Source organism: Nannospalax galili, unplaced genomic scaffold (assembly GCF_000622305.1).
Source record: "Nannospalax galili isolate Female #2095 unplaced genomic scaffold, S.galili_v1.0 scaffold548, whole genome shotgun sequence".
NCBI lineage: Eukaryota > Metazoa > Chordata > Mammalia > Rodentia > Spalacidae > Nannospalax > Nannospalax galili.
This window is the reverse complement of record NW_008358999.1, coordinates 1,670,568-1,683,247: the sequence shown is the minus strand read 5'-3', so window position 1 is coordinate 1,683,247 and position 12,680 is coordinate 1,670,568. Positions and strand designations below refer to the sequence as shown.

The 12,680-nt window shown below is 49.8% G+C and overlaps 1 protein-coding gene across 3 annotated transcripts in view; it reads left to right on the top strand.

The window, feature by feature from the left end:
• The window catches only part of Kazn (kazrin, periplakin interacting protein), a 434,248-nt gene that overhangs the window by 306,404 nt on the left and 115,164 nt on the right, over nucleotides 1–12,680 (top strand). For all 3 annotated transcript variants that reach the window (XM_008822672.2, XM_029558399.1, XM_029558400.1), the window contains one exon: nucleotides 5,007–5,198. In XM_008822672.2, coding sequence (XP_008820894.1) covers nucleotides 5,007–5,198 — 192 coding nt within the window. The remainder of the gene's footprint in view (nucleotides 1–5,006; nucleotides 5,199–12,680) is intronic.

Sequence of the window (12,680 nt, the reverse complement as noted above, 5' to 3'; positions counted from 1 at the left end):
GGCACGTCCCTCCACTGTCACCCCACACCAGAGTCACCCACAAGGCTTTGTTCCTCTCCCGGAGGGTCATAGACGGTACGCTCTGTAATGATATTTTGGTTTATGGTGGACAGTGGGTGGTCTGACCACTATGGTGGTCCCCTGCAGTTACACTGCCCAGGACTCGGGAGCTGACTTAGTAGCCACATGCTAGGATGCTTGTGTGAAGAAACCAATGACACCATGAGTTCCAGAGTATGTCTCAGAATTCAGGAAGGCACAGCATTCTAGAGGCCGAAATGGGACGGAAGCCAGATTACCCAGAGCCAAAGTCTGACTCTGCCTTTGACCTTCTAAGGGCTTGGCCTAGTCATTTAAGTCCCCTGTGCCTCAACAACCCCCCTCTACCCTGTCTACAAAGGTGGGATGATCATAACCCCTACTTCATGGGGTTACTGTAGGGGTTAACCTAGTTTAGACATTGATTGCCTCTTTATAACTAGGTGGCTGTTTCAGCTCCAGCAATTAAGTCCACGCTCCACAATAAAATGTTGGGAAAGGACAAAGCTTTTTCTTTTTTTCTTTCTCCTAAAAGGAAGTTCCTTTTTAAGAACTTTTTTTCTGTACTTCATTGACCAAAACTGGTTCACACGGGCAACCTTAGCTGCAATGGAGAGTGGGAAATAACATTGTAAAAAGTGGAACTCTTGCAAACTTAAACAGATGGGCCCAGGAACAGTACGATTCCAGGTCAGCTCCTGTGGTCACCAACCATGAAGGCTTCCTCTGTGCGGGGGAAGGTCGGGGTATGTTGCTTCCCCTCTCCCTTGAAGGTGAGGCACCTGGGGCCTCCATGGCCTAGCTCGTGTTGTCTGTCAGCTAGCTCCTTTGGTAACTGGCAGCTCCTGAGGGCAGGTGAGTGTCTCCTAGCAACAGTCTCCTTGGTCCTCTCCTGTCCTGCAGCTGGGCTTAACGGGTACCGTTCCTCCTGTCTCCCTTGCTGGCTGTCTACACCAGCACAAATAAAGGACCTCGCACAAAGGTGGCCTCAGTCTGCACTATGAGCTGCCCAGTGCCTTCATTTTCTGCACCCGAGGAACGTGGCTCATGCAGCTGAGGAATTGGGCTTATTTCATTTCATTTTCATTACTTTGATTTTTTAAGTATTTTGTTATTTTTATTTTACGTGTATGAGTATTTTGCCTGCATGTATGTAACTGCACCTGTACTGTGCAGTGTCCACAGAGGCCAGAAGAGGGCATGGGATCTCTTGGAACTAGAGTTATGGATGGTTTTTAGCTGCCATGTGGGTGCTTGGAACTGAACCCAGGTCCTCTGCAAGAGCACCCAGTGCTCTTAACTGCTGAGCCATCTCTCTAGCCCTCATTTTAATTAATTTGAACCCAGCAAGCCGCCTGTTCTTGGTGGCAGCTGTGCTAAGCTGGGCAGTGCCGAATCTAGAGTGCCTGTTCCCGCACATCAGTAGCATTCATCTGGATTTCCAGAGTGGGTCCCTCTTCCATGAAGGCCCAGAGATGGATAGTGTCTTCTCTAAGGACACACAGCAAAGTTGTACACTCTCTGAGGTGGAAAGCCAAGCCTTTGTTTTCTGAAGCATAAGTTCCCTCCCCTCAGTGCAGAAGGCAAACTGAGCTGTGGCTGTTGGTGGCATTCACATACTGTGCCCAGTGTACCAGGCACATTTAAGTGGTTTTTGGCTGGTGCTAGGAATGGAACCCAGGGCCTTGTAAATGCTAGGCCCCCACTCTGCCACTGAGCCACATCCCCAACCCCACCATAAGTCTCGTTTGCCCCCATCAGCCCCAGGTAAGAGTGCTGAGGTTTATGGACACCTGCACCCTCCCTCCTGATGATCCCGGGACTGCAGTCAGGGGTCCAGTCTGAAGGCTGTGTCCCAAGTTGGTTCCGTTCGGGAAGGTCCAGGCAGGGTCTGTAAGCTCCACCTTGCCCGCCCAGCTGGTGTGAGTGCTTAGTAAGTTTGGAGGAGCCTCCCCCTAGGGTCCCCCTACCCCTGGCTCCCATTAGCTACTTCAGAACCCGGCTGGGCTGGGAGTTGGGTACACCCCGTGCAGGGCGCACCAGCTGCCTGTTAGGAGACCGTGAGAGGCCAGCCCTTCCTACCTCTGCTTTTGGCCAAAGGCAGGTATAGCCGTTGTTCCCCACCTGCAAAGCCAACTCGTGGGGTCCCCCTGTTTCCTGTGCCCATGGGAGGGAAGAATTGCACTGGTAAGAAACGCACAAAACTGGGAGTTGGGTACACCCCGTGCAGGGCGCACCAGCTGCCTGTTAGGAGACTGAGAGACCAGCCCTTCCTACCGCTGCTTTTGGCCAAAGGCAGGTGTAGTCGTTGTTCCCCACCTTCACCTGCTCTCTCGGGTGTTCTAGCAAAGCCAACTCGTGGGGTCCCCCTGTTTCCTGTGCCCATGGGAGGGGAGAATTGCACTGGTAAGAAACACACAAAACACCTAGTCAAACCTAGGATAACACAACTGCATGCTCAGCACAAGTGTACCCCACAAACTGGGATATATTTTCACTGAAAACCACCTGTTGTTTCTGTGAAAGTCGAGTCCCCAGTGTGACTGAGGTTTTTGTTTTTACTTTACTTTGTTTTTTCTCTGTCTGGCGCCCCTGACTGGATGGTGACTGTGCAGCACATGACCATTGAGACCTCAAGAAGGGACACAAAGCTTGTGACAAGGGACTGATTGGGCTTAGATTTGAAGCTTGGGAGCCAGGGGATATATTTTCACTGAAAACCACCTGTTGTTTCTGTGAAAGTCGAGTCCCCGGTGTGACTGAGGTTTTTGTTTTTACTTTACTTTACTTTGTTTTTTCTCTGTCTGGCACCCCTGACTGGATGGTGTCTGTGCAGCACATGACCATTGAGACCTCAAGAAGGGACACAAAGCTGTGATAAGGGACTGATTGGGCTTAGATTTGAAGCTTGGGAGCCAGCACTGCCTTTGTAGACAAATAGAACCTTTGTGGGTTTCTCAGGATGGCCAGAAACTATTCTTCAGTCTAGAAACCATTCTCCTTTACAAACCAAATCAAGCAAACAAAATCCAAAGCAGCTATATGGCAGTGTAATATAAGTGGACGTGTGTTCCCAGTCACTCACACTTGATCCTCTTGCTGACAGTTGAGTGGGCCAAGGGACCCTGTCAGGATGGGCAAATGGAAAGTGTTAGTTAAAGGGGAAAAAATTCCATAGTCTCAGGTACACTAGACATGGCAAGCCAGAGCAGGGGACATGGTGGCTGGGGTTAAGCCTTTTTATAATCTGTCTTCTCCCACCTTTCTCCTGCCCTTTATTCCCTACAAATGTTCCAGTGGCTCCTGGTCTGGCTTTCTGGCCTCCCACCTTTGCTTTGCTGATGCAACACCTCCTTGTGTGGTTTGTTGAGTGTATGCGCATGGACCCTGAGGCTTCCTCAGGCAGGGTCTTCCGCTCTCTCCCTGGATAGCCTGTGCTACTTGGCTTGGACCTACTCTGCAGGATGGTCCCTACTCAGCCTGTACTTGAGTCCACCCATGTAGGAAAGAGCAGGCAGGTGCCTCCTGGAGTTGAGGGTCTTTGGCGGACAGCCTGTCTGAGGAATCCTGGTGGGGCACAGACATGTGTTACACAAAGGAGATGGCCTAGGAAGAGCTGGAAAAGGACTCCTGGGATGTAGGGAAGAGCTTAGCATGTTCCAGTAAAGGGGTGTGGCTAGAGGGTGGAGGACAGGGAGGACCTGAACTTCTGCGAAGGCCAGCCCCAGGGCTGCTACTTCCTGATAACTGAGTCTTTTAACCTGGCTTTTTTCCCCCTATCACCCAGGAGAGGAGACACACTCTTTTTGAGGGGATAGGGAAGGTTAAGATAGAGCCTTATTATATAGCCCAGACTGGCCTTGAACTTGCAATAACCTCTTATCTCAGCCTTATAAGTGTTGGGATTACAGGAGTGTGCCATACTTGGTGACTGTTCTTTTTTTTTTTTTTTTTTACATTTATCTTTATTTTATGTGTGTGAGTTGTTGGCCTGCATGTGTGTAAATGTACCACATGCATACAATCCCCAAGGAGGCTAGAAGAGGGTGTTGGATCCCTCCTGGAACTGGAGTTATGGATGATTATAAGCTGTCACATGGGTGCTGGGAACTGAACCCGGGTCCTCTGCAAGAGCAACCAGTGCTCTTAACTGCTGTGCCATCTCTCCAGCCCCGAGACTGTTCATTCTTGATGTGACCTCTTAAGAGTGGTTGTCACAGAAGCCCACACAACTTGCCCCCTGCACGCCACTCCTCTGTGAGGTTGCAGTGCCATCCCCAGTACCTGAGAAGGTTTGGGTTTATTGCTACTCCGCGCTCACTGGGGCCTGTAGAATTACAGAGGTGAATGACACTCTTGTGGACCCTCCTCTTCCTCAAGGGCAGTGGACTACCTCGGTACCTTCCGAGGTCGGGAGGGGACATCAGGGTCCCTCAAAACTCATACACAGGGGCTGGATGTAGGTGCTGCCAAGTCCTCTGTCCATGGTGCCCCAATTCTCCTTCAGAGGGTAGGTGTTCACACTGTGTTCCACGCAGGGTACAGAACCCTCTATGGGGTATGCTCTACAGGATGTAAGTGTACCCTCCAACACTGATTCCATAGTGAGACACTGTCTTCATGCTCTGACTCAGTCACCATGGTCACACCTGTGACCCCCAAGCCTGGCTTCTCAGAGTCCCTTAACCTCTCTGAGGCTCAGCAGCCTGGTGTTGAAATAGGGATCAGGGCAGGACCTAGCTTGGGTTGTGGGGAGTCAGTGAATGATTGTATACAAAGCTTCCCTTAGCCTGGAGTGACTTGTGGTCAGAACACTGACTCCTAAGACAGTAGCCACTGGACAGTCCCAGCAGCACTGGATGCTCAGGGTCTGGGTGGGGCCAGGGCCAATTTGGGGAACAGACGACAGGAGTCAGCGGAGCCCCTTACAGCCTCCCCACCTCTGACCATCTGCTTTTGTCCCCTAGTGCTCCTGCGGGAAGAGGTGGCCCGGCTGCAGGAAGAAGTCCACCTTCTCCGGCAGATGAAGGAGATGCTGGCCAAGGACCTTGAGGAGTCGCAGGGTGGCAAGTGCTCTGAGATCCTCTCGGCCACCGAACTCCGGGTGCAGCTGGTGCAGAAGGAGCAGGAACTGGCCAGAGCCAAAGAGGCCTTGCAGGGTGAGTGACGGGACAGGCCAGAGATTCTCGCCTAGGCCCACTCAGCTTTTCCCAGGGTGGAATTCTCTTTTCTCAGGGTGGGTTTGGGTGTGATCGCATACCTCCTCAGGTGACCACCACGCACAGTGCATCCAGGCTAAGCATGAGTGATGTATATGAAAGGCAAATGTTCATTTTTTTAAAGCTCTTTATTATCATACAGTATATAGAATAATGGATTTCATTATCACATTTGCATCTGTGCCTATCAATCCTCAGGGAGGAATGGGCCTCATGAGCCAGTGGGTGGGCATCTTTGATGGACCAGGAGCCTGACCGATCAGGGGCCTGTGGTTGGGGGGGAGGGTCCTTCCATGCTCAGGACGGGGCATGTACTCTACTGACTCTGCTGGAGAAATGCCTGTGCCCTGCACACTTACTCCTGTCCCCCGGGGTGGGCTTCCCCAGGAAGGATGTTCAGACCAGTACTACTTCCTTGTGTAAGTGCAGCACATAGCCCTGGCCCCTGGGGAGAAATGGGATGATGACCCCAAACAGGTGTGTGGGAGGTCTCTTGCCAAGATGGACCACAGACCATCCCCTGGCCTTCAGATGGCCAAAAATGGCTTTCACAAAGGAGACCAGGGGGTCACGAGTTCAGCCCAGTTTCCCTAAATCAGCTCTCAGCTCCCTTTCTCTTAAAGGCCCCTGCTAGTGCTCTGGGCTTCAAGGAAGGCTCCATAAAGTTCTTTGAGAAAGATAAGAAGCCTGTCTAAGCTGGCAACTGGCACAGTGATTTGAGAAGTTGGTCCCAGAGTGTCTGAAGGGAAGACGGCATTTGGGGTATGTGTGCTCTTGATGCTTTCAAAGCACGTCCCACTTTTTGACATAGTGACAGATGCCACCCACAAAGTTCCCACTCAGGAACTCCGCAGTCAAGAACTGGAAAAAAATTAATGTGTTTAAGTTTATGATTTTGCTGTCCTGGGCTGCATGTGGGCCATGAGCAGGTGGATCATGCCTGCCAGACAGAAAAACGTATCTGAAACCAGAACAGGTTCACTAGTGAGGTCACCAGGAGATGCCAGAACAAATTTTCAAGAATGTTTCCCCTTTGACCAGCCCCCTGCGAGCATCTCAGGCAGAGCTTATCCTTAAGACACCATGGAAGGGCCAGAGGCTGTCCTTGGCAGGAGCCTGGTCATACTTGGCTATAGGTGAGGAGGTGGCATTGAATATGTATTTTCTTGCTGTCTGGCCATGTCCCAGGTACAGCTCTCACAGCATGAAGGGAAGTGGATTTTTCTGGCTGGTGAGCCAATTCAGTCACAGCAGCTGTCGCTGACACCAGGTGTGGTGTGCACAGGTGGCTGAGCTAGTACCCATGCAGCACTCCACAGGTGTCCCCCAGGGACTGTGTGGAGCCACTGCCCAGAAGAGCTGCACCTGGGGGGACTCAGTGCTCTCCAGGGTTCTCAGCAGTGTGTGGCTCTCAAGGCAGGTGAGAGACATTAATAGTGGGCATCGTGTTTCCATTGGGGTCACTGTGACAGTGGGAATTGGCAGTGGTGGGCATTGTGGCCCAGCCAGCACGTGGTGGTTGCATGCTCAGAAAGTGCCTTTGCCAAGTACACCTGCTTCTTCTTTTCTTTTTTTAAAATTATTTACTTATTTTTATGTATACAAGCGTTTTGCCTGCATGTATGTTAAGTGCACCTGTGTGTACAATGCCTGCAGAGGCCAGAAGAGGGCATCAGATCTTCTGGAACTGGAGTTAAGTACTGTTAACCACCATGTGGGTGCTGGGAACTGAACCCGGGTGCTCTGGAAGAACAGCCAGTGCCGCTAATCACTGAGCCGTCGTCTCTCCAGCCCCATCTGCTTTTTCTTTGTGCAGCCATCTGGCTGTCCACTCCTACCTGGGCTGCTGTCTTTCAGTCTTGACTCAAGGTCCTTGTAACACCCCTCTGCTCCTCACTGTAGAGCCTCACAGGCTGGAGTCTCCCAGGAGAGGTACTGCTGAGCCCAGGCTGTGCAAGCCAAGATCCTTGGTCTCTCTGAGCCTGATGTGCCCATGCAGATTCAGGGCTGGCACAGGAAACCACCCGATGCTGTCTCCACCACCTTCCCCAGGTCTATTCCTGGGACCTACAAGCCTACCTTCTCTGGCCTTGGTCAGGGACAGAATTCTCAGCTCTAGTCCCACTTCTAGACCTGGAAGGAGGAGACTTCTGGGCCAGGAGCATGTGTGGAGGGGTCAGCCCCAGCTTGTCAAGAGCTGAGTGTACAGGTATGAGCCACCATACCAGGCTCTACCCTTTATTAATTAATTGGGACCATAGGTAAATTTCCCTACCTATCTGAACCACAGCTCCTCTGTCAGGGGTAGGAACCACACATGTCTCTTATCTTCGGGACTGGCTTGCAGGCCGTGAGGCTCAATGACATACAATATATAGCTTGGTTCACTGCCTGCTGTGATCTGTGCAGATTCCTAGTGACTGTTGAATGGCAGGGGCAGGGCCCATCTCCTCGGATCTCCTTGGATCTGCCACCTGCCAGGCTCTTAGGCCAGAGGTACCCCCTGAGCCCATGCATACTCAAGGCAACAGTGTCCCTGAAAAGAAAGTGTCTGACCACCTCCAGCCACCCCGAGCATCCCACCCAGAATCGCACAGTGTCATGAAGAACTCACCTTTTCGCCAGCCACTGCAAACAGCACACAAATTGCAGACAGATGTGGCAGGTGGAGGCCAGGCACACAGAGGAATTTATGCTCGGTAATGAGGACACCTAGCTAGCTGTGTGGCAGCAGATGGCGGTGACACTTGTTACCAGGAAAGGCAGCGCCCCATGGACTTTGGCCCTGGCGGACTTCCCCTCTCCCTACCCTGAGGTTTAGACCAGACCTGAAGTTTGCTGACATCGCTGCAGGGAAGTGAACTGAGCGTGAGGGACATGGAGCTAGAAGGTGTCTCTGCTGCCCTGGGGTGCTCATGGCAATGTCAGCCTCGGGGGTTTGCTCACCTTGTAAATTTAGAGGTAGAAACTGGATAAGCCAGAAGCACTGTATTGCCGGGTGTATAGACTCAGCCCTCGGCACCCTTCCCATGACCCCCACCCTGCTCCCTGGAAGCCTGAAGGACCATCTGGTGTCTGTCGGTTTCCCAGGATTCCATTTCCTGATTTCCCTGTGAATCGAGGCATCTCAGATGTGGCAGTCATGAAAATTGCCTTCTTTCATTTTTTTTTAAATCTCTTAACAGCGTGTTGAACATGCCGAGCATTTTCCCACAACAATAAATATGCTTGGAGGACATAATTTTTAATGACTGCATAATGTTCCACTAAATGGAGATGCCATTATTTATTCAGTCATTTATTGGACATTGGAGTAATTTTCATTTCTTTCTTTTCTCTCTTTTAGCCATTATAACATGACAAAAATCTGGTTTTAAAAGTCTGGGGCTTTTTGTTATTGTTTTATTACATTTTTAATTTGCTGTAGGCATGTGTCCTAGGGTGTTGATGTTGGAGTCAGAGGACAACTAATGGGAGTCAGTTCTCTCCCTCTACAATGTGTGAAGGAGGACTAAACTCTGAGCTCTCTGACTGGCCCTGTTGTTTTGAGACGGGTCTCTTGTATTCCAGGCTGGCCTAATGGCTTGTGAAGTGGAGGCTGGCCTTGAACTCTTGATCCTCCACCTCACAACTGCTGGGATCACAGGTATGTGCGGCTACACCCACACCAGTTTGTGTAGTACTGGTGACCAAACCCAGGGCTTGGTGTGTGCCACGCAAGCAGTCCACCAGCTGAGCCATACCTCCGGCCCCTTGTTTATTTTATTTATTATTTATTACATTTAGTTTTATTTATGTGTATGTCTGTGTGTGTCTATGTGTTTGTATGCCATGTGAGTGTGTTTGCCTGTGAGGCGAAGGAAGCATCAGACCCCTGGAACTAGAATTAGAAGTGGTTGTGAGCCACCGGATGTGGGTGCTGGGAACTGAACTCAGGTCCGCTGCAAGAACAGCAAGTGCTCTTTAACCTCTGGGCCATATCTCCAACCTGTTTATTGTCCTAAGATTACATTTCTCAAACTTTGGGGTCTGAGGACAACTTGACACTCTTAACAAAACTGAAAGTTCCAAAGAGCTTTGCTTCTATAGTTTGATATTGCCGTTTATCATTCAGGAGGTTAACACTGGAAAAATGTCTGAATCATCACTAATTTATTTTAAAATAATAGTAACAAACCTGATATTTGCTAACATGGCTAAAATTAATTTCTTATGAAAAGTAACTATTTTCCCATACAAAAGAATTTTGAGTGGGGTACAACATTGCTTCTAACTTTATGTTTTGTTTTCTTTTAAGATAGCCTGAGCTATGTAGCTGAGGCTGGACTCAAACTCACAATGATCCTTCTGCTGTGGTACTAGAATTATAGATGTGAACCACCAGGTGGGACCAACTTCAAACATTATTTTAAATTACATTGATTGATTGATTGATTGATTGATTGATTGATTGATTTAGTGTGTGTGTGTGTGTGTGTGTGTGTGTGTGTCCTGTGTCTGTGTGTGGAGGGACACATATGCCACAGCACGTGTGGAGGTCAGAGGACACACAACTTGGGGAGTCAGTTATCTCCTTCCACTATGTGGGACCCAGGGATCAAACTCAGGTTGTCAGGCTTGGCAGCCATCACCTGTACCTGCTGAGCCATCTCCCATCGTCACACATTTTTACAAAAGTCTTTGCAACTTCCTTCATAGAAGATTGTGTGTTCTCTTGGCTCCTGAAGTGTTTTAAGGTTTGCCATTTTGGTTGAAAGCTGGTGTCACAGATACGGAACTAGACAACAGGAGTGTATTAATTGCCTAATTACGTAACATAACTGTGGCAGTCCTTCATCAAGGCCATGGGAAAGCTCATTGTGGTAGATTGTATCTTGGAGATTCACTGCGCTGTGGAATCTGAAACCTTATCTAGGGAAATATTGTTCCCCTTGTGGTGGGATCCTAGGCAGGCACCCCACACTTGGTGGATCTTCCAGATGTTGGCTGTTATAATCATAGTGCAGATTAGCTTTGCCCAAATTCAGATTTTTTTTTAGAGTGTAAAGGAAACTCCTTTAAAAATTATTGTGTATTTGTATGATCTATGTGTAGGGACACACATACACACCACAGCATGTATGTGGAGGTCAGAGGACAACTTTGTGGATTCGGTTCTCTCCTTCCCCCTTTATGTGTGTTCTAGGGTTTGAACTCAGATTGTCAGACTTACACAGCTGTGGGGACCTAAAGGCCCCACCTTGCAGAGGTCTGAGAGGAAGTTACTGGGGCGCTGCCTGACTTGTTTTAAAAAAGTCTGAAGGATACTTTGGCACTGCTGAGGAGTGCATGATCAGCACGTGACCATCCTTAAGATGGGGGGAGGGGAATTTCCAGGTGCCTTTATAAGCTCTGTAACACCTGCAATAAATGAGTCCCTGCTTGACTAGGCTCCCCATTTCGCCTGAGTGCTCCCAGTACTGGGGGCGGCATGGGCTGGCGAACGCTGTGCTTACTCATACCCAATCATCACTGCGTGGGGGTCGCCGGTTCAAACCCCCGGCAACTGGTGCCCAGCGTGGCGCTCGAAGGAAGGTGAAAAGAAGGAAAAATAACAGATTGGGGCCAATCGAGAGGTTTGGGGTAAGCAAGACCCGAAAGATGGGTAACACAACTAATAAGCCTGAGGACCCGGCACTTAAAGCGCTGAGAAATATGCTTAAACGTAGGGGATTGGATCTGTCAGATCCGGTAGCTCAAAAGGTTTGGGCAGAGACAATTCATTTGGCTCCCTGTCTACTTGGGGCTAATGTTTTTACTGGGGATACATGGGAATCATGGGAAGGGTTTGAGGAAGAATGCAGAAATGCAACAGAAGTGAAACCAAAAGCGGCCAAATTAGCAAGCGGCACCTCGGGCGTGCCCTGGCCAGCTTCAGGGCCTCCCGGGACCCATGGAAACAGGACCCATGGATGCCTTTTTCAGAAGGGCAGGGCGGAGTGGAGTGCACAGGGTCGGTGGCCAAAGCCGCCCACCTGACCCCCCTTGAACTAACGCCTACGTGAGTCACAGGCCAGCGTGAAAGCCGGGCAGGGGATTGCTCCCCAGTCAGTGACTGGCCGCCGCCAGGTGCATTTAAAAAAAATAAACCCACTGTTGGCTGTGCACCGCCAACCGGCTCTGGGACTGCTAGGAAGGCCTGGTTCAGGGAAGGTAGCTGGGGGGGCGGGCGTCCTGTCCGTTCCGTGTGTGGCCAGGGATCCACCCCGCCTCCGAGTGTTACTGGCAGCAGTGCTCACGGAATCCTGGGGCCAAGGGAGCCCTTAGTGAAAGCCTACAATGTTTTCACTGATGGGGCAGATTTGGAGCTGCAGTGGTAGTATACTTGGGGGCAGATGAAACCAAAAAGATAATGTCCACACTTGTGATGGCTCAGCTCAATTCAAGAAACTCATGGCCATTGCTTTCTGACAGTATTCAGACTTGTCACTCCTTAGAGAGAGAGAAGCCCCTATCTTCTTACAGCATCTTAGGAGGCACCAAGGATTGCCTGGGCTTTTATCCCAAGACAATGCAGAGGCAGACGACCTCTGCAACAGCCAGAGGTAAACCTCAGGGGACTCAAGCCCAATTCCTTGTGGCAAACGGGTGTCACACACTATGCTCCTTTTGGAAAGCTTAAGTATATTTTCGTGTCCATCGACACACTCTCACACGCCTGTTGGGCTACCGCTCATACAGGAGAGAAGTCTAAACATGCTCAGTCTCATTTTCTCCAGTGCTTTGCTATGTTGGGATTGCCCCAAAGAATTAAAACTGATAATGGACGATGTTTTGTGAGTAAAAATTTACAAGATTTCTTCTCACTTTGGGGAATTCAACACAATACAGGAATTCCCTACAATCCCCAAGGTCAAGCCATTGTAGAAAGCAAACATCAAAACCTAAAAATTCAAAAATTCAATGACAAAAACAAAAAGGGGGAATAAGCCCCCACCAACAGTTGGGTATGGCCTTATTCACTATTAATGTTCTTAATTTTCCAAAAAATCAGTTGGAATCCCAGTTTCAGAAGCATTGGGGATGACAGGAGCAGAGACCTGAGGTACGGGTAAGATGGAACAATCCCATCACCGGGCAATGGAAAGGACCAGATCCATTGCTAACCATGGGTTGATGCTTTGGGTGTGTCTACCCTACAGTGGGTAGACCAGGATCCGATGTGCCTGCAAAAAACCTTAAGTGGGTAGGCCAGGATCCGACTGACTAGCATGCCATCTGAGGTGAAAGACCCAGTTCCTTGGCTTCATTGCCAGTCAGCCTCTGACAACTGGCTGATTGGCTAAAAGGTACATGGTCTCAGAAGTATTTCATCTTGTCCTACACCATGACTTGCTTTGTTTCTCTTGATAATGCTTATCTTTAAGTGTCTTTACTAGATCA